Source organism: Melanostigma gelatinosum (assembly GCF_949748355.1).
Source record: "Melanostigma gelatinosum genome assembly, chromosome: 21".
Classification (NCBI taxonomy): domain Eukaryota; kingdom Metazoa; phylum Chordata; class Actinopteri; order Perciformes; family Zoarcidae; genus Melanostigma; species Melanostigma gelatinosum.
Window position 1 is genome coordinate 9,590,979 of NC_136654.1, and position 23,319 is coordinate 9,614,297.

Here is a 23,319-nt window from a genome sequence, read left to right on the forward strand (position 1 = left end):
AAGGTACGGGCTCAGACCACAAAGTCTTCAAGGTACGAGCTCAGACCACAAAGTCTTCAAGGTACGGGCTCAGACCACAAAGTCCTCAAGGTACGGACTCAGACCACAAAGTCTTCAAGGTACGGACTCAGACCACAAAGTCTTCAAGGTACGAGCTCAGACCACAAAGTCTTCAAGGTACGGGCTCAGACCACAAAGTCTTCAAGGTACGAGCTCAGACCACCCAGACCTCAGCTCAAGTCCAACGCCGGCCTCCAGCATGCGCGTATACGAGCTCTGGAAACAAATCTTTCCTTATTAGTGTCTAAAGTAACGAATGGGCATCAAGCACCCACCCAGAACATCTGTATAAACAAATGGTCCAGTGAAGCTCTTTGGGTATGAATAACTTCCAGCCGCCTGCTTTTGAGCATAAAAAAAATAAATAAAAAAAGATTTTTATTTGCATTTTTTCAGTGATGATCTCGCTGGTATGACAGAAGGGGGTCGTGCCGTGGCTATAACTTATCTGTGAGAATGTATGAAAATATAATTCAAAGAGTAGAATCAACTACATCAACTACTACCATCAACTACACCCGACACCATCAACTACGCCGACACCATTAACTACACCCGACACCATCAACTACACGCAACACCATCAACTACACCAAACACCATCAATTACGCACGACACCATCAATTACGCACGACACCATCAATTACGCACGACACCATCAATTACGCACGACACCATCAATTACGCACGACACCATCAACTACGCCCGACACCATCAACTACACCCGACACCATCAACTACACCCGACACCATCAACTACGCCGACACCATCAACTACGCCGACACCATCAACTACGCCCGACACCATCAACTACGCCCGACACCATCAACTACGCCCGACACCATCAACTACGCCCGACACCATCAACTACGCCCGACACCATCAATTACGCCCGACACCATCAACTACACCCGACACCATCAACTACACCCGATACCATCAACTACACCCGATACCATCAACTACACCGACACCATCAACTACGCCGACACCATTAATTACGCCCGACATCATCAACTACACCCGACACCATCAACTACGCCAACACCATTAATTACACCCGACACCATCAACTACACACACCACCATCAACTACACCAAACACCATAAATTACGCACGACACCATCAATTACGCACGACACCATCAATTACGCACGACACCATCAATTACGCACGACACCATCAATTACGCACGACACCATCAACTACGCACGACACCATCAATTACGCACGACACCATCAATTACGCACGACACCATCAATTACGCACGACACCATCAATTACGCACGACACCATCAATTACGCACAACACCATCAATTACGCACGACACCATCAATTACGCACGACACCATCAGCTACGCACGACACCATCAACTACACCCGACACCATCAGCTACGCACGACACCATCAACTACACCCGACACCATCAACTACACCCGACACCATCAACTACACCCGACACCATCAACTACACCCGACACCATCAACTACACCCGACACCATCAACTACGCCGACACCATTAATTACCCCGACACCATCAACTACACCCGACACCATCAACTACGCCGACACCATTAATTACACCCGACACCATCAACTACACCAAACACCATCAATTACGCACGACACCATCAATTACGCACGACACCATCAATTACGCACGACACCATCAATTACGCACGACACCATCAATTACGCACGACACCATCAATTACGCACGACACCATCAATTACGCACGACACCATCAACTACACCCGACACCATCAACTACACCCGACACCATCAACTACACCCGACACCATCAACTACACCCGACACCATCAACTACACCCGACACCATCAACTACGCCGACACCATTAATTACCCCGACACCATCAACTACGCCGACACCATCAACTATGCCAACACCATTAATTACACCCGACACCATCAACTACACACAACACCATCAACTACACCAAACACCATAAATTACGCACGACACCATCAATTACGCACGACACCATCAATTACGCACGACACCATCAATTACGCACGACACCATCAATTACGCACGACACCATCAACTACGCACGACACCATCAATTACGCACGACACCATCAATTACGCACGACACCATCAATTACGCACGACACCATCAATTACGCACGACACCATCAACTACACCCGACACCATCAACTACACCCGACACCATCAACTACACCCGACACCATCAACTACACCCGACACCATCAACTACACCCGACACCATCAACTACACCCGACACCATCAACTACGCCGACACCATTAATTACCCCGACACCATCAACTACACCCGACACCATCAACTACGCCGACACCATTAATTACACCCGACACCATCAACTACACCAAACACCATCAATTACGCACGACACCATCAATTACGCACGACACCATCAATTATGCACGACACCATCAATTACGCACGACACCATCAATTACGCACGACACCATCAACTACACCCGACACCATCAACTACACCCGACACCATCAACTACACCCGACACCATCAACTACACCCGACACCATCAACTACCCCCGACACCATCAACTACACCCAACACCATCAACTACACCCGACACCATCGCTCCGAGAGTTGAATCGCAAGCCTTGAAGCTTGGCAGGCAAAACCAGCTAGCAAGCACATCAACTACAGCAACTGAACCCAACGGGCTAACCAATTCAACATTTTTCATGATTCACAAGAAAGCATCGTTACCATGTGCTGTGCCGTCAGTGTTTCCACAACAGAACCAGAATACTCTGGTCCATGGACGCCCATGCTAACGTTAATATGAGCCTGAACCAAACGGCCCATTCAGATGGCATGCTATCTGTTTTGGGGAGATGGGATGGATCGTGGTTTATTGTCAGCTAAATGAAAATAAAGAGAATGTTGAAATCATAATCCAGGACAAAACAAGATTTTCCAGGACATTTGACTGTTTTCTCTTCCCCGGTCTTCCAGGACACATGAACCAGCTGACTGCTGTTCACTCAAACATCCTGGCACTAATATGTTTCAGTTCAAAAAGCTAATTTGTGTCTTGCTGGCCCTTCACTTACTCTACCAGCACACCCACATGTCCTTTTAAAAAGGGACGTAGAAATATTGTATTCATGTCCTCATATCAGATGCACTCACTTCTCCAGTAGAGCGAGGGCGGTGGCCGGGTTCACTCTCAGGTATTTGGAGGTCGGTTGGCCATAGTCCGCCAGGTACGTTGACCAGTCCCACACCATGAACAGATCCAGGAGCTAGAGAACACACAGAGGTATAGTCCACTCAGATACAACACCAGAGCTTTGAACTGTGATTGGTCAGTGTGCCAACCCGACGCTGATCTTCTATTTCTATTGTGAGGTTTGAAGACTAGCTTTGCTAAAGCAACACGTCAGTACCAGCTGGTTAGATGCTGCTTCATTGTGCATATGATGCTGAAACAGGAAGCTGTCCCTATTTCAATCTGCACACACATTGATGCTGAGCCTGTACTTTCTGTAACCAGCGACTGGGCATTTCTTCTACTCTTATTCAGCTGTTGCTCAGAGGGAACTTTGTCCCAAAGGTTCTGAACCCTCACCATGTCTCGCTTCTGGTCTCCAAGTCTCGCTTCAGGAGAAGTCTCGTTCTGAAATCCCACGGGAGGTGACTTGTTGCCGGAAGAATACATTGCAGCCTGTTTAACGGGCAATTAAAAAGAAAAAACAAGTTGTCCCCATTCCTCACTTAGGCACAAAAACATGGAACAATAGGATCCAGGCTGAAGAAATACCAAAGGAAGACTTGAGATTGTTCCTGCTCTGTTAGAGTCCTGTCTTTAGAAGTCTCTGTGAAGCATGTTGTTACTTGCTTTTAAAGAGCTACTGTATATAAATGAAGTTATTATTATTATGCACTCGCGTTTCCACATGGTTTGAGTAGAAAAGCTCTTTCTACAGTGAAACACCTAAACACAGACACATCCCTTCTTCCCTCGGCCAGCGTGGTGGGAGGAGTGCGACAGACAGGCAGCCAAACCAAAACCTTATTTTGTGGTTGTGACATTTTCTGTCAAAATAACCTTCCATAACAACAGCTGTGCTGTGTATTTGGCCATATTTTGAATTGAAAGATGTCAGAGACAGAAAATCCTTCTTAACGTTACCGGCACACAGCCCCGGCCCTCACCGGGCTCGTGAGAAGAGTTCCTCATACACACGCAAAACGCCGAGCAGGCGTTCTGTGCCCTCTGGAGGCTGTTTTGGTAAAGCACCGTTTTTGAAGGAAAAAAAACACTGTAGTGTAGTTAGTTTTGCATCATAACCAAGCAGAGCGAGAGGCTGTGATGGAGCCGGGTCAGCAGCCGGGTCAGATGGTGTAGACGGTAAACACAGGTGTATCCTGTGTCACTCTGAGACGTAGAGAGAAAACAGAAGAGTGAGAGAGGAAGGGAGGTTCTCCTGCTTAACATGATGAGTGTTAAGTGTGAACAGGAACATTAAAAATGACCCCCCCACGACCCCGGGTTAACCTGATGGAGCTGACCCACCCACACAGTGTATGCTAATGTCATAGGGTGAAACAGCTGGGTGCTGAAAGAGCAGTGAAAGAACAGCTTAGTGATAATGGCATTATTCAGCTGACTGAGAGACTCCAACACACAGAGAGAGAGCGAGAGCGAGGGAGGGAGGGAGAGAGAGAGAGAGAGCGAGACATTCTTTTCACCTGGAGCCAAGGGATGAGCCCGAGCAGCCATCGCCCTCTCCAACACCAGCAACAACAGGGTCAGACTGAGTTGGTACCATGATGCTTTCAAGGTGAACTACAGTTGGATAAAACTTGGTTCCATCAGTTCTGATAAGGGAGTCACACACAGTGTGCAGTAACTCCTCTATGATATCAACAGTAATGCAGCCTGCGGAGGGTAATTACCCTCACAGAACCTTTTTGCCACTTGAGAACCATTTCTCAATATCCAACCCCACCCGGGGGAATGTCATCCACACACCACTCCACTCCGTCACATACGTCTGACCCATGACCCCGACTGCAGTGGAGACAACGATCAGTGGCATTCTGCTGGGCGAGCAGAGTCATGTTATCATAAGAGTCAAATGGTAAACACTTCTGGGAAATATTCAGCTTCTGGCCTGAGAGTGTGAGTGTGTGTGTGTGTGTCAATTGTCACTGTGGAAGGTCGACTTGTACAAGTCCTGGAAAAAAATCCACCGGCAATCATTATGTTGAATGTTTGCTCCAAATCCCAAAGGCTGGCCTCTCAATAGCTATGTGCAATGCACTCTGGGTAGTGATGGATCGTGGATACAAACAGGGTGGCTGGGCTCGCCATCACACCTCCCTGCCTGCTACCAGCAGAAAATCGGTGAAAGTTTGTAAATATGGAAATGTCAAACAATTCATAATTCTATACTTGCTATCATCCAATTACAGTTGAGTTGTATTTGCCAGTGGTCCAGAACATAAAACAGTAAATTATAATACGGTTTGTGGCAGAAATGTTGGTCTCGTCTTTGACCCTTTGGGAATGTTTTGTTGTATTCCACTGAAGTTCTTCCTTTGTGAGCAGGAACAGAAATGTTACAGGTTTATTTCTGCTCATACACACAACAGCACCACGGCTGCATAGTCATTAAAACCATTGAACAACGGCCACACAGTATCTGTCCTCGCCATCAAGTGTTTTCAATATGCTGAAAAACACAAGCAATGCTGACAAAAGAACTCTGAACAATATCAGCAAAGATTTGAGCTACAACCAAGAGGTGACGGAGCTGCATCCAGCGGACGTCCAGGGTTAGGCTGATGCGAGTTTAGGTTTACGATTAACGGAAAGAGCCGGAGTGGAAGAAGAAGAGAATGAGGTGTGTGTGTGATCTTTGTCCCTGTGACATTAGTTAATGGCTTGCCATGAATCCTTGCGTTCACCTTTACATTGAGACACTACGTCAGCGTCTGAAGCTCTCTCAGCTTTCCTTCCCTTCGTTAGATGGTCCTGTCTTATAATGGAAGACAGGGCTATTCTCCCTAACTGCAGGTGTTGGCACTCATACACATGCAAATACCCACTCAAATGAGTGCCTATATGCAGTTTCTAAAAAAGGTTTGCTTTGTCGTGTTCAATGTCTGGAATGTGACAGAGAACAAGTTTATCAAACAGCAAAAACATTACAGTGGTTCGTTCTTTTTTTTATATCTGTTTATATCTTTCAAACTCTCAAACCAGAGCTGGGATGTTTGAACAGCGAAACACAAACAAAAGGTTTCACAATGATCAGCGAGGTAAAGTGACTGTTTCAGTCAGTAGAGTCTCTGAGGAGAGCATGAAGAGTTGGAACAGTTGAAAGACTAACCGAGAAAGTGCTGATGTTTCTTATTTTGTTTCTGTCTAAATCTGAATAAAGTGTGTTTGGATGATCAGCGAGGTAAAGTGACTGCGTTGTGTCTGACTGGATCCGGTGGTTTGGGGAGAGTATATTAATACATGACGAGCCGTCCCATGGCAAAGGGACACTTGCAGAAAGCTCCCACGTCGTGGCACTTGGCAGCATGTGAGTGTGAGAGTGAGTGTGAGAGTGAGTGAGCGTGCGTGCGAGCGTGCGAGAGTGCGAGCGTGTGAGTGTGTGAGTCATGGTGGTGGGCTTACAGCAGAGTTCATTAAAGCAGTTTATTCACAATGAATGGCATCCTGATGTGTCTCCAGCGTTTGAACTAGAGCTAGACTGGCCACGCTGATATATCTGCAGATATTAACTTATTGTAGATGTATGTATAAGTTGGCCAATAAGACAAAACTAGAAAATGCATTTCCTGCTGAAAATGCGTTGGAATGCTGAAAGCTGAAATTAATTGTGAACAAATTGCTGAAAATTAAGAAATGGGAGACTATCTGTCTGAAAAATGTTGAAGCAGTAGTGATATTTGTAATAGTAGTAGTAGAAGTGGTAGTTGTAGTAGAAGTGTCATTAGTAGTAGAAGTATTAGTATTTAGAAGAAGTATTAGTATTTAGAAGAAGTAATAGCCTAGTATCAGTAGTAGTAGTAATAGCTGTAGTAGTAGTCGTAGTATTTAATACAACAGTAGTAGTAGTCGTAAAAGTAATGGCAGTATTTGAAGTAACAGTAGTAGTAGTACTAGTAGCAGTCATACTAATAGCTGTAGTAGTATTAGTACTGGTAGTAGCATGAATAGCAGTAGTAGCAGTTCTAGTATAAGTAATAGTAGTAGTGGGAGTAATAGCAGTAGTGGTAGTAATAATATTGATGGTAGCAGTAATAGCACTAGTAATAGTAGCAACAGCAAAAGTTGTAGTAGAAGTAGTAGCAGCAACAGTAGTAGTAGTAATACTAGAAATATTAGCAGCAGTAGAAGTTGTTGCAGTATTAGTAAGAGCATTCATTATTTCAACAAAAAAGCCTCATTTTGAACTTAATGTTTACATACAGTTAATCCATGGGGCTTTTATTTTGAAAGGGTGGGGCTGGGTGGGGGAGGGAGGGGGAGAGGAGACATAATCATCATGTTTGACACATAAACAGAGGTTATTAAATGACAGGCTTCATCACAAGCAGTTCAGTTAGAATTTACTCTCTGGGGCTTTTATTTTGAAATGGGGTGTGGGGGAGAGGAGACAGAATCATAATGTTAGATAAACACAAACCGGTTATTAAATGACAGGCTCATCACAAGCATTTCAGTTAGGATTCATTCTGTGGGGCTTTTATTTTAAAATGGCGTGTGTGGGGGGGGGGTGAAGGAGGGGGGAAAGACCTCTAAAGATCCCTAAGACTAAGATTGTGGACACAGATTGTGGTCAGAAAAGGGCTGAAAAATCATAAAAGTTAAATTGCTGCAGTTCAAAAAGTTTAAAGGATATCGGAAAGCTGAATTACGCGGCAACATTTTAAAGTTGAAATAGTGTCTGTAGCTGAAAGTATGAGGAAGTTGAAGGATTTGAAATTTGAAGAAGTTTAAGAGGATTTGAAAATCTTCTCCATAGAAACCCATTCAAAAAAAAGTTGCAAAAAGCTGAATAATTCAAAAAGTTTAAAGGTTAGAAATAGAAAAAGTCATAGCAGAGATGAGCTGAAGGAGCTGAACATTTTGATAGTTGAACGGTTTCTGTAGCTTAAAAAATTAAGAAGAGTTTCAAAAAAAGGGGGAACGGAAGAAATAGTGGAATAAAGAAACAGGATAACAATATTGTTGGAATGCTTAACAGCATTCCAACAATAAATTGCAGTGCAGAAACAGAATTATATCAATGTATATATTATTATGTCCATTATATTGACCGTCAAACAACAACTAAACTCCTGTTAATCTAAATGAGCAAGTTTCAAGATGTATGAAATTTGATTTCTTAATGACAATATAAGGTTTGATATGTGTTATATGGTGCATTAAATCACTGAGGTGGAGAATATTCTTCATCTCCAGTGCATCAACATACACTCTGCTGCAGGCAACAGCAGAGAGTAGCTCTCACATCTGTCCATGTTGACCAACCCTTTTGACTTGACTCAGTCACTCTAAGTCAGAGGTCTCAAACTCTATCTGGCTCGGGGCCGCTGCTGGTATCGTCATCTCATAGGAGGGCCACTTCAACGTTCAAGTACTACAGGAAAGCCCAATATTTTGGAACATTTTTATTTTTACAATACAAACATATTTTCGCCATACTTAACAAAAAAATCATTGTTGTCCTGCAAGTCAATAAGTTCCATTTGCAACATACTTGGGACACTCTGCACATCAGCTGAGAAGGGGTCTGCAAACAGCTGGAAAGTGTCACGGCGTGCCTTGAACTCCTGCAGTAGGTTTTCAATAGCACAGGCATATCCACCACTGGATGCTGGGCCCTCATCCACAACACATCTGCATGTTGGGAAATGGCTGAGATTTTTTGCAGAAAGCTGAGTTTTCCACAATTTCAGTTTTGTGGAGAAGGCTTTCACAGTTTCATAGACTGTTCTCTTCTTATCCAAAACTGACTGTGCGTTCACCTTTGACCTTTGCCATTATTTTGCTTCAAACAAAATACGTTTTTTAATAGAATTTCGTTTTCGTCATTGTATGAAGAGAAAGTAAAGGGATGAGCTCTGGGTAACCTCACCGAACCCTTTACCTCAGGCTAGGATTAACATGTCCAGCAGGCAGCCTGCATAAGGGAACATGGACACATCGTGTCTCATGAGATGCTTCAGTTAGAAACAGGCCCAGGCACCGCTGACCACACTGAGGGCAGGTCCTTTCAGGGCTTTTCATACATACAGTTCACAACAAAAGAATGATTTATTTCATTTATCATTATTCTTTGGGTCAGTCATTTTATAATGATATCGCCTGAAGCTTCCTGGGAAGAAGTTTATCATTTGGTAGAATTTGTAGAGAAAATACAGACAGATGTTACTTGCATTGATTTTCTAAGCAGATGCTGATTTCCAGGAGAATTTCTCTGAAAACCAAGTTCATAAATTTACAGTAGAACTCGTATTAAACGTGACTTTTAATAATTGCTGAAACGTGTTATTGCCTGTATGCATGACATCTTACAAGATCAGTGCCTTTCCGTTAGGAAATAAAACGGCTTTTAATAAAATGCAACAACTACCGTTTTGATTTAAAGCATTTCTTCCCTGGAGTTATGAAGAGGCCAAATATTTCCTGGTCCCCTTGTCGCAGCTCTTTAAAAAGCTCTTTCTATATCTAAATCTGGCTGACACTCCTTCACCTTTATGCCTTTGCATAAGAGTTGATGACTTTTGGAACAGTGGAAAGACAAAGCAAGATGGGATTTTATTTTGTTTCTATCCAATATGAATGAAGTGTGTTTTACGATGAGTTAACAAGGCAGTTGAGCCTGTGTTAGTTCGGTCTACAGGAGACATTTGAGGTCATGTTTTTCTGTTTAGATGTAAGAATATTTCCTAAATTTACATTTTTATTTCTCAGACTAAAGAGGGCTTGTAACGAACTCGCCGCAGCAGAAGAAATCTGCTTTCTCGATCAATATATCAGGCACTGGGGAATTTATTTCTTCAGCAGCACTTATTGGGAATCCACATAAAGGTGGCAAATTCTCCCTTCCAGTGTCTTCTTTCTGTGTTTTCAACAAACTTCCTCAGTGTAGTGCTGTAGGTGCAGTTATGGATTCAGACCTCAACCTGAACAGCCATATCAAGACAATTACAAAATCAGCCTACTGTCACCTGAAGAATATATCAAGGATTAGAGGACTTATGTCCCAACAGGATTTGGAAAAACATGTCCATGCATTTATCTTCAGCAGACTGGACTACTGTAACGGTGTGTTTACAGGTCTCTGTAAAAAGTCCGTCAGAAAGCTGCAGCTGATTCAGAACGCTGCAGCTCGAGTCCTCACTAAGACCAGGAGGGTGGACCACATCACTCCAGTTCTGAGGTCTTTGCACTGGCTTCCTGTCCAACAAAGAATTGACTTTAAAATCCTGCTGTTGGTTTACAAAGCACTGAATGGTTTGGGACCAAAATACATCTCTGATCTGCTGCTACCTTATGAACCATCCCGACCCCTCAGGTCGTCTGGGACCGGTCTACTTTCTGTTCCCAGAGTCAGAACTAAACATGGAGAAGCAGCGTTCAGTTTTTCTGCTCCACATATCTGGAACAAAGTGCCAGAAAGCTGCAGGTCTGCTGAGACCCTCAGCTCATTTAAATCAAGATTGAAGACTTTTCTGTTTGCTGCTGCCTTTAATTGAACCACATTCAATTCATATATTAATCAATTTCCTGCATTTTACTACTGCATTTTATTTCTTACACTGTTTCTTTAATTGTTTTTAAATCTCCTTTTCTTTTGCCTTGTGTTTTGATGCTTTTAATGGTTTTATGTGAAGCACTTTGAATTACCTTGTTGTTGAAATGTGCTATACAAATAAACTTGCCTTGCCTTGTGACCTGGACTGGATGCAGAGCCAAGCCTCCACCTCAGGCTCAGATTAACAGATCAGCACAGACACAAGGTAATGAGACCCAGCAACACTTTACATACCACAACAAAAAGGGAGGCAGGGGCTTTGTGCTGGTGTATTTGGGAATCGGAATTTTCTTGAGCGGGTGAACCTTGGGACAGGTGAAAGTTGAAAAGGTAACACAAAGACATGAGTCTGGAAAAGAAGCAGCCAGTGAAACACAATATTGTTGGAGAGGTGAGAAGTGAAGTGGAAACGGACTGAAGCCAAAGAAATTACTTTGTAACTAAATGTAAACGATTGGTCCGTTCTGGCTTTGTTCTTTACTTCTTGGTTCAAGCACTTGGCTATAAACAGTTTTAAGCAGAATTGACCGTTTGCTTAGCCCCACCCCCTGCTGCTACTCTGGTGAGCTGTCAGAGCTACCGTAGAGACCACTGTGTCACAAACTGCACTTTCTGAATAGATAGAACAGCAGAGAGAAGCAGTCAGAAGGATCTACAATCGGCGTTTGATGGATAAATCCAGGATGCCAAACTGAGTAAAAACTGGTTAAAACAATAAAGCTAGAAGCTAAAGCTCACAGTGCAAAAGTGAACCACCTCATCAGCTGGCGATCGAAACAAAAGACAATGAAATGAAGTAACAACACTGTTGCTGTATAGACGGGTATGTCTACATTCACTGCTACAATGGCTAAAAAACAAAAGCAGCACGTGTACATTCAGTATACCTTCAATAGCTGGAGTACAATAGAAGTGCTAATGCTAAATAATGCTAACGTCCTCTGTTCATGTTAACTCCACAGGTTTTTACGTAGAAACGTACCATTTTAGAAACGTGTAAACCTGTAACGAGTATCACTATTACACTGTTTATCCATGACTAGCTTCAAATCCACTAAACCAGCCTGGAAACGAAAACGGATTGCATTACAGTCTATGGAGCAGAGCCTGGTCAAAGCTGGATGACTCTAAGCTGTAATTGGTCAGTCTGTGTTTGAGGGGTGGGACTTAGTGAAGGGTCAATTGTATGTGTCAGTGGAGGAAAGCCTCTAAATAAATACTCAGTTGAACAACTGGGCATCATTTCAAAACACAGCATTGGACCCTTTTAGCTCTCTGAATTTGACTGACTAGTCTTTAAAGCCCCTGAACATATAACACATTTTGCGTTGGAGACTTCCACTGGTGGGAGCCAACCCTCTCCCCACACATCTGACCCTGACATGTTGCATGATCAGATTGACAGTTTTTAGCCCAATCACAACTTAAAACCCCACCAAATGTTGACCAAAGCAGCCCAATTATCATCTACAAGCCCAATGCTATTCTTCCCAGCCCAACTTAATCGAAAACCAGGCCAATCTGGCAACACTGGACCCTGGATTGTCTTATTATTCCATTAACAAAGGCTTCACATAAGAACATAACAAACTTAAGCTAGAAATTCAACACATAAATGAAATAACTACCATTAGGCAAAGTTTGGAGCAATAAATTAATCTGTTCAAAACGTGTGCTGGCTAAGACTGTTGATTTGTTCTATACAGCTCAGTGAGACAGTTTACCTGTCGTAGGTCGATGAAAGCCAGCTGGAGTGTGTCTCCTTGAAAGCCAGGGACCGGCTCTGAACTGGCAAACACTGAGAGGAAACAGAAATACCACCAGACAACAATCAAAGACATTAGCAGAATACAGTACACAAAAACGGTGGCTCCTAGTCAGTTTCTTCGTGCGGGACCACATGTGAACACAATGGACATAGCTGAGACACAGTTAATGAAATACCCCTCGGCTATGAGAGTTTTACACCTTAGTCTAACCCAGGGATTCCCAAAGTGGGGTGCGCGCACCCCTGGGGGTGCGCGAGCTGCCTCTAGGGGGTGCGCGAGAGAAAAAATGTAATGGCGGTGCAGTCTTGTCTCCTAAAAATGACGTTCCCCCAAAACTAAAATGCATTCTCAATTACGTTTTACCACGAACGTATTTTCTCCCTGATTATGTTTGTGTTTGACGTACAAATACGCTTCTCATCAACATATCTTTGCCATACTTCTTTTTCTATGATCTGCCTCGCCTCTGCCCCGCCACCCACGAGTTATTGACCCGCGGCCTGTTCCGAGGGCTGACAGACCTGACGATCGGGTGCCTCACGGCGGGGACGGCTGGAGACCTCGCGTCCCAGCGCCAACGGGTGAGCGCCGCCACTCGGAACCATAAAACCAAGTCCCGGATTTCACCCGGGGGACATTCTGGAGGTATTGTGACCGGGTGATGTGCCTCGTTGCTGCGGAGGTATGAGCCGAGAGTGGCGGGGTGTTATGGAGGTATATATTACAACTCGGTGTTGTTCCCGTGTGTGTATGAGCGCATTTCTGCCGGAGACAGGCGGCGTGTTGTGGTAGTATTCTGACCGCGTAATAGGGAGAAGGAGAGGCGGTGGTGGAGAGGGAAAAATGTTAAAGAGATGGTGGAATGTATGATTGGAGAGAGAGAAGCGAAAAAGTTGGACGTGATCCCGGTGTCCAACAACACTGTCGCGCGCATCGATGCTTTGTCCGAAGACATCCTGGCTACATTAGTCGGTCGCGTGAAGAAGAGTGAGTTTTACTCTCTGCAAGTAGACGAGCCTACAGATGTGGCCAATCGTCCGTTACCTTCGTAACGTTACGTCCGTTACCTTTTCGAAGGCACGGTGCAGGAAGAGGTTTTGTGTTTTTTATCTTGTAAACAAACGCCACGCGCGAGCAAACTGTTCTCTCATTCGTCCGATTTTTATGCGGCTCTGTTGCTTTTTTTTTTTAAGGTGTGTGTGTGTCTGTGGGGGGGGGGGGGGGGGGGGGGGGGGTTGGGGGTGCGTGAACCCGGTCGGGATGTAGAAGGGGGTGCGTGGCCTAAAAAGTTTGGGAACCGCTGGTCTAACCCTTCCAATTATACTTTCATCAGTCAAAATGAACGATACATATATGTGTACTTACATTCACACTGAATGACGTCCAAGTTGAATTGCTGAATGGCCCCCATACTGATCTGTTTGAGTTCTGTGTCCAGCAACATCTGCATCAGTGATGTGGACAGATGCTTGCAGGCTGACATACAAGCCGTCTGGGCCACTTTACCCTACAGAAAAGGACAGGGGAAAGGAGGGAGGAAGAGAAGGATGAGAGGATGCAAAAGAGGAGGGAAAGGTGGAAAGGTGTAGGAGAGATTAGGATGGGGATGAGAAGGGCAGAGAATGAGCATGCCTATTTGGGGAAAGACCACTTGACTTTTAGAGAGATATTGTCTGAGAGTGTGGCATACACGGGCAAAGTGAACAGCTGATTGCCAACCAGACAAGTTGGTTTTGAACCCCGAACAAACCAAAACAGGAGTTGCTGCTGCATACATGCCAAGAGACCTTTCAGCCTCAGCAAGAGCAGCACAAGACTGAGGGCTGGGGAGGCAACACTCACTGCAGACACAGTCTACCTTCTCTGCACCATGTATACTAAAGTTTACATCAGTGCCGATGGAAAGGTGCATCAAGCTTTTAAAACAGTGATTTCTATCGACATCCTGCATATGTCGATACAAATTGCAATGTCAACAGCCAATGACAATGACTAATTGACTGGAGCAAGATACAATGCATGTAAGACGTAGACAAAAGCATCAAGACAGAGCATGTAGGTGCTTGGTGGTACACAAGTTGTTGATGACCTCCATTATGACTTTATCAGTGGTTAGAGCTATGTCCTGGAAGCAGGAACCACTAATGTGTGCAGTTGTCAAGTGAAAGAGGGGTGATGCATGGAATAAGATGTAGAAAAAGAATAGGTGATTTGGTTCTCATCTTTGATTTTAACAATGTCTGGTTTCAGTTACCCCAAATCCCCGGAATATGTCTTCACTTGGTCCTAGTGGTATCTACCCATAGAGGTCATTCAAACTGAGAAAGTTGTCATTGAAGTTTCTGATGCAACGCCAATACAATGAATGACTGGGATTGTATTCATGGTGCTCAAAGCAATGCAAAATGACATGATGTGAAAAACGCGTACTTTTTCAACATGCAGGATAGGCCCCTGCATGGTTAACATTCTGAATAAAAAAAAACTACTTTGGTTAGGTTTAGGCAACTTTGGTTAACTGAAACAACTTAAGTGAAGTATGATAAGTTAAGTATGTTACGTATGTGATGCAAGTCCACTTACATACATAAGTTGGTTTCACACGGGGCACGGACAGCGGGCTCCAGGGCAAAAGTCCTTTGTGTTTTTGGAACTTAAGTTAGATGCACATGTTAGGTCTGTTACGTTCAAGACCTAAGTTATGTATGTTAATTATGTTATGTACATAACGTAAGTTGTTTGTTAATCATGTTATGTATGTTAATTATGTTATTTGCGTGACATAAGTTATGTATGTTAATTATATTATGGAAAAATAAAACACCAAGAATTAAACTGGCCACTCTACAAAAACCAAAAACACAAGGAGGACTTGAAGCTCCACATTTTTTTCACTACTCTCTACCAAATAAACTTCAATACATTCTTAAATGGATCCACCCCAGCCAATCAGACAACACATGGTTAGATATAGAACAGACAGTTTGTAAGGACATTCAGATTTCTGACTTACCATTTTTAAGCCAATCTATCAAACGCCATCCTTGTTTCAATATACTAACAATAGCAGAAACTCTGACAGCCTGGTGGAAATTCCACAAAATCACTAACATCACTTTTGCACCTTCAAATTTTACTCCCATATGGAACAACCCTGATTTTCTAAGTCACAAGACACCTCTAAGTCTCCACACATGGTCTGCTAAAGGCATTACTCATCTGAAACACATCTTCAACAATAACACATCTTCAACAATAACACCAAGTACGGCATCAGGATCAATCTATTTTTGGAATATCTGCAACTCAAATCATCCGTTCAATCCAAACTTAACATTAAGGCCACTAACCTAGAACTGCCCCCCTCAACCTCAGAATTAATTAATATTCCCTCTTCAAAAAAGTTAATCTCAAAAATATGTAGAGTAATATCACAGTCTGACAAAACATCATCCATACCATCAAGAAAATGGGAATCAGACCTGTCCATCACTCCTGATGCTGATTTCTGGAACCAAATCTGCAATAACATCTACTTCATGACTAAAAATGCCAATTTACAACTAATACAGTATAAAATACTTCACAGAATTCATTACACCGGGCAAAACATGTTTCAAATGGGATTCACGTCAGATATCTGTCCACATTGCACTCAAAACAGCCCGGATAGCTTTGTTCACGCCACCTGGCACTGCACACCAGTTCATCACTTTTGAGAAGAAATAACTGAGTCACTGTCTGTCTTCTTGGGCTGCCTCGTCCCTTTATCCCCTTCACTGTGCTTACTAGGAGACATCTCAACAATACATCTGAGTAAAACAAACCGCAAATTACTCCTTGTGGCCCTAACTATCGCCCTGAAAACTATCCTCATGAACTGGAAATCAAGGAATAATACACACATCGCACACTGGAGAAACTTAATGACAGAATATATTTCAATGGACAATCTAACCTCATCCATCATATACAATACAACAGAACACCAGTCCACCTGGTCATCCCTCACTATGTTTCTGCAAACGTGACACCACCCATTCTATTAATATTGAAATATGTATAGTATATATATATATATATTTTGTGTATTTATTACTATTGTTGATTTCTGTTTTGTTGTTTTTCTTGCCTGACAATCAATTGAAACCCACGGACATGCACATCCATATGCACACATACTTACCTGTTTTTTTTCTTTCATTTTTTTGGTTTGTTGTTTTTTAATTATTATTTTTATATTTTTTTCCTTCCATGTCAAAAGGCTCAAGGACATTCTCTCACACACACACACACACACACACTGATTATATATTATGTTATCATTATGTTATCATGTTATGTACATGATGTAATTATGTATGTTAATTATGTTATGTACATTACGTAAGTGATGTATGTTAATTATGTTATGTACATGACATAGGTTATATATGTTAATTATGTTATGTACACGAAGTAAGTTATTTACGTTATGTATGCTATTTATGTTATGTATCTGAATTACGTTATGTATGTTAATTATGTTACGTACATGTTGTAAGCTATGTATGTTAATTATGTTACGTACACAACGTAAGTTATGTATGTTAATTATGTTACGTACACTACGTAAGCTATGTATGTTAATTATGTTCCGTACATGATGCAAGTTATTTACGTTATGCATGTTAATTATGTTATGTACATGACGTAAGTTATGTATGTTAATTATGTTACGTACATGATGTAAGTTATGTATGTTAATTATGTTCCGTACATGACGCAAGTTATTTACATTATGCATGTTAATTATGTTGTGTACACGACGTAAGTTATGTATGTTAATTATGTTACGTACATGATGTAAGTGTAAATAAAATATATTCATTCACTGTTAAATAATATGCGCTATACTTGTAAAGCTTATATTGCGGAGTTGTGAGGTCACTGTAAGTAGGTCAAAAACGCCGAATGGGGCATTCCGTCACCCGTTTGTACGATAGGAACAGATACAGTGGCCCTGAAAGTAACGCTTGCTTAAACCACCAGATTAGGGCAGAAACTGCCATCTTAGAGTAGGAGAAGAGCTCTTTTTATCTATTCACACAGAGACTTCGAAATAGTTTAGAACTGCACCCTTTTCCTTTTTCCTCAGCACCTTAAGTGTTAACAATATGCTGTACATCAACATTTCACACACACTGACGTTCCAGAGAAGGCGGGTTCCGGACGTGAGCCATTGTGGGTGAAGTTGCCTAGTGCTCCATCAGGCTATTTGAATGCTAAAAACAAATCCGCCTCTGCTTTGATTTTGACCAATGGCTCCACAAGGGGAACCAGATGGACACGCCTGCTTACTCTGTATAAGCGCTTTTAGGTTTCACTTTTGCACTCTTTGCCTTTGCTAGGGTCCGTGCACGTTTAACTGCTGGACATAATACTTCTGTCACAAATAAATGTTATTGCTTGAATTGAGCTAAACGCCTCGATCTCAGTCTGTTAACTCGTTCTTCATTCTTAACATGGTAGCAGAGGATGGTTATAACGATCCAAGTGGTTTTTTCATCGAGTAACAGACTTTCTTCTGTTGACAGAAAGAAAAAAGGGCGTATTCCCGAGAGGCTGGGAAGCCCGGAGGCCTACCGGAGCCATTCTGCTCAACTCTGAGAAACTGATCAAACAACGCGCTGAATCAAAAGGTAAAGCAGAGCCTATTTAAATGAATTCTGCAGATTGTATATAGGAAAAAAACTAAATTGAATTGATCAGAAGTACTGGAGTGTGAGTAATGAATTGCATTGACTAAATTTCTAAAGATAAACTATGGAGCATTGTGACAGAATTGTTATTACAGCAGTGGGGGTTTTTAGCATAGAATATGTGTGTGAGTGGATCTAACAGAAATTGATGGTTGTTAACATTGTATAAGCTGCCATTGTGTTCACCGCGTAAGCTTTGATTGACTGTTCAGAGGTTACACAGCCGTGGCGAAAGCTTCGGTTCGCTGACCAATGACGGTCTGAAAGACTGAATTCCGGGCCACACTGTTGATTTATGCGAAGTTGCAAACTGAGGTTTGGATCAAGTATATAGAAATTGTTGTTGAAATACGCTGATGTGAAAGTAGTGTGTCTGGAGACTGCAAAACGCCATTTCCTAAAGGGACCACGTTCATGCATGTTGTATACTGTAAAACGAAGATCCATCCAGAGAATTTTAATTGAGAAAAATAAATTGATGAGGTTAAATTGATGAGGTGAATTGATGGTTTGTGTACCAGTATTGCAGAAGTGGCAGTGTATGGTTGTGCATGCAGCATAGATGTACTCTGGGAAGACATCGATTCAATTGTAGCACAAGATATCGCCATTTCCTTCAGGACCGTATTCGCACAAGGCGTACACTGTAAACAATAAGATCAATAGATCTTCCCTGACGAGGTCTGTGTGTGATTATTTGTGGAATCACGGCAGTGTATGGTCGATTGAGTGTTGAGTAATATCTCAGGGAGGTATCCATTTCCTTCGGGACCGGGCTCGTGAAAACGCTATAAGAACAGATCCATATGTGATTTGTGCGTATTTCAGTGACGGCAGTGTATGGTTTCAATTTGGTATGGATGAGAGTGATTGCGTGAAGCGTACATGTGTGAGAGACAGCTGAGATTTGGAGTTGAAGTGTGCAGAGGCTCGTGTGTTTGCCAGTGATTGACGGTCAGTGGAGCAGAACACACGCATGAGACACAAATTTTGCACTCAACACAGAAACACGAACACGAGGATAGAAGAGGAAAGCTGAGGGTTAATATACGTGTCAGTTTTACTGGTGTAGTTACAAAGATTACAGATTTATTGGAAATTGTGTTCCATAGGGACCGTCAACAAATTTAGGAGCGAAGACAGAGCAGGCATTCAGACAGTCAGAGAGACACTGAAAAAGGGAGTGAAAATTGCAGATAAGAAGCAGGTGCAGCTCTAGGGAGTGTAGTAACTAGGCCAAGGTCAGAGGGCTGAAGAAAATTTGGGAGAAGCTTTGGCTCCCTCTGGTAGCACTACAGGAACTGCAGAAGAAAATTTGGGAGAAGCTTTGGCTCCCTCTGGTGGCACTACAGGAACTGCACAAGAAAATTTGGGAGAAGCTTTGGCTCCCTCTGTTGGTACTTCAGGAACTGCAAGAAGAACATTTTACAGGAGTTTTGGCTCCCTCTGTGGGTACTTCAGGAACTGCAAGAAGAACATTCGACAGGAGCTTTGGCTCCATCTGGTGGACATTCGGGAGTACTGCATCCAAACATTTTATATTGAAAAATTTGAAATTTGAAATGTGAAATAAAAATAAATAAATAAATAAAAAAAAAAAACTTGATTTGAAAAAAAGAAGAAGAAGAAGAACACAAGAAGACATGGCTGGAGCTGTGGCTCCATCTGGTGGCTACTCAGAAGTACTGCGTGCAAAACTGGAAAAAGCAGTAACAGAGACTGGAGGCAGGACTGCATGGAAAAGAGACAAGACACATTGGGATAAATGCATGAAACGATGGCAAGAGGAGGGATGGTGGAAGGCGGCCAGTCCACTACCTCCATCAGTCAACAACCTTCGGCTCTTGAACGATTTGACAAAACGAGTGGCTCAAGCACAGACTGCAGAGAGAAATCAAATGACAAATCAAACCAAGCGATGGGGGTTCGCTAACCCACTGAAGCAAGCCCGCAAAGACAGAGAAGAGGAACAGCGAGTGGCAATGATGGCACTAGGGATGGCCATGACAGATCGGATGCAGGTGGACATGCCAACCAGAAAAGAAAAAACCAGGTCCCGTCTGTCACTCAACATCAACCCCCTGGACGTCACCCCTACCACTCAAGCCCCGGTAGGTCTGGAAAAGGCTGCACAGGAAACGAGCCAAACATCTCTGGCCCCGGTTCCTCCCCCACCCTCAACTAGCCTGTATCCAGCACTTCCTCCGGTTCCTCCCCCACCCTCAACTAGCCTGTATCCAGCACTTGCTCCGGTTCCTCCCCCATTCTCCCATAATAATCCATTCATACAAGCACCGGTGAGAACAGTAAAGGGAGGACTGCGCTCAGGAGCATTCCAGATGTCCCTGGATGAAGGGTGCACCATCGACACAAGCTCCACCTCAACAGAGCGAGCGATGAGAAACATGATGGAGAGGGTGAGAACATTGGAAAGAGCTATGACAAGAGTCCCCATAGACAAAGAAGATCCTGCGACAACAGAGAGAGGCCAGCAGCCCGAAGAGAATGAAACAGAGGCCCAGCAACAGAGACAATTCGATCAGGGCTGCATTCAGCGACTTGACGACGACCTCGCTGCCACAACACTTTTCCCCATGCACTCAGAAGAGACCTATGTGATAAGCAACCTGTACCATGATCCTCAAGCTGGAAGACAGCCATCACAAAGGAACCCAAGCGGACCAACCACATTGGAGAAGCTCTCTGTCCTGCTAACAGAGGCGGAAGTGCTACAACAGACTCTGAACTCAGTTCTAGCCCACACCAGCCACTGTGACAGACCGGTGGCAGTGCCAATGTATGCGGTGTCAGGCACTCTACAAGGAGAAGTTTTCCCCTTCAAGACAGGGACTGGAGTTCCACTCTCCCAACATGCCATGCAACTTCGGTCTCAGGGCCAGCACCAACGAGAAGAAACAGAGCAGAGTGTTCGTGGTGCATATCCCCTGAGAGCAGCCCCCACTCTAGCCCAACCACAGCGTGTTCAATTTGTGCCTTTTGGGTTTGCAGCTCTGACCAGCATGATACAACAGCTTCCATCCCTCCATGCAGGAGCTGATCCGTGGATTGAGCTCACGGAAGCTTTGACTGCTGGCCGCCAGCTAGCAGTGGGCGACCTGAGAGCACTTCTCTCCCGCTGTCTGGACCCATCCCAGCGTACTGCCCTACTACACATGGCAGGCGCTGGTGCGGCACCAGATACCGACCCCTTTGATCAACATCGTACAGCGTTGTGGCAGCAGCTCAGAACCAAGTTCCCCACTCCAGTGAACCAAGGCGCAGTGGCAGCATTCATCTGGACCCCGGGAGAGTCTCCACCCCTGTATCTGGCCAGAGCAGAACGGGTGTGGCGCCAGGCCTTCAGAGAGCCACATGATGGAAGCGTTACCACAGTGGCACTATGGCGTGCAATGATTAAACGAGGCCTCCCTGATGGACCTCGCCAGTGCATGGACGCAGTGGTTGGCCTAGAAGCAATGACACAAGACATGTGGAACGCCCAGCTCCGACATTACCTCTCTAAGCACATTCAAACTGAGGCGGTTGGCGACACAGAAATTAAGACCTTGCAGAAGGCCCTACTCAAGAAACAACTCAAAGAACACGACGCGGCTGAGGCCGGCGCGAAATCTAAGGCTAAACAGCAACAACAGCTGGTGGTCCAACCTGCACCGGCTCCACCTCCAACGGCACCTACTCCCTCTGTCCCACTGGAGGCCATGATGGCTATGATGTCAGCAGTCACGCCCATGGGTCCCTCAGGGCCAATGGCGTGGAAGAGGAGGAGCCAGAAGAGGAGAGCCTGGAGGCAGAGAAGCGTCCTATTTCTGCTACAACTGTGGGAAACCGGGACACTTCGCAAGACACTGCAGTGCAGCGCCACAGCAGACACAGAGAGGAAGAGGACAATACTCCAGAGGAGGAGGCGGACATGGCTATGACGGACAAAGACCTCAGCAAGGGGCCCAACAGGCTCCTTGGGACGATGAACATGGTCCCCAAGGCGGGGTCCATGCCACACAGGCCAACAGTCAACAACAATGGCCTGGAGGCTACAACAGCCCTCCCTATTGACACGCCCCTCAACCACTGGAGTCACACACTCTACATTTCGGCCTCACCAGCGAACCTTTAATCAGGTGCTCAGTAAATGGACAGGATCACATCTTCCTCGTCGATACTGGAGCCACATATTCGAGTGTGATGACCACGCAGCCGTTGTCGGACCGGTTTGTGTCAGTGGTGGGAGTCTCTGGCACTCCAGTTCGACAATTTTACACCACCCCTCTACCCATCACATTTCTAGATGCAACCCTGACGCACAGCTTTCTCTCTGCTCCAAATTGCCCAGTCAACCTGCTAGGACGCGATCTGATGACTCGCCTCAATCTGAGCATCTGGCTGAACCAAGAGGGTGTACATGTCTCGTCCAACCCACCAACTAGTACGTTGTCCATGCCAGTACGCATTCTCTCCCTTGCTCCCGCTATAGAGACGGTGTCCCCCACAGATGTAGAAGTTTACTGGCTACGCTGTCTTCAAACTGGCCCCCAGACCCCTGCCATCCAATACTGGTTTAACATTCTCAAACCAAAAATCACTCAGCTTTTCCCATACAAAACTCCCCTGGACCACGTCCACTGCACTCTAAATGTCACACCAGATCCCGACGACCCCTACACAGAAGACTGGGATGAAAACATGTCTCACCTTAGACCCACCATTCAGTGTCTACACATCTTTTGTGGCCAAGAAGGAGTGGCATCAAGAGTCATTCTATCTCCCTTCCTTCGCTCATGGTATCAGCTAGATGCGGACTCATCACCCCATGTCACTATGGCTGTTGGTTTTGGCCATGAGGCCAGAGGTCTGGGACCTATGATCAAGAGAGCACTAACTCTCACATGGGAACC

At 44.2% G+C, this 23,319-nt stretch overlaps 1 protein-coding gene across 7 annotated transcripts in view; it reads right to left on the reverse strand.

The window, feature by feature from the left end:
• exoc6 (exocyst complex component 6) overlaps positions 1-23,319 on the reverse strand; it is a 72,799-nt gene that overhangs the window by 5,683 nt on the left and 43,797 nt on the right. For 6 of the 7 annotated variants that reach the window (XM_079293476.1, XM_079293474.1, XM_079293471.1 and 3 more), the window contains 3 exons: positions 14,031-14,172; positions 12,621-12,694; positions 3,242-3,354 (listed from right to left, as the gene is read on the reverse strand). In XM_079293476.1, coding sequence (XP_079149602.1) covers positions 3,242-3,354; positions 12,621-12,694; positions 14,031-14,172 — 329 coding nt within the window. The remainder of the gene's footprint in view (positions 1-3,241; positions 3,355-12,620; positions 12,695-14,030; positions 14,173-23,319) is intronic. The other variant, XM_079293475.1, reaches the window with a different exon arrangement.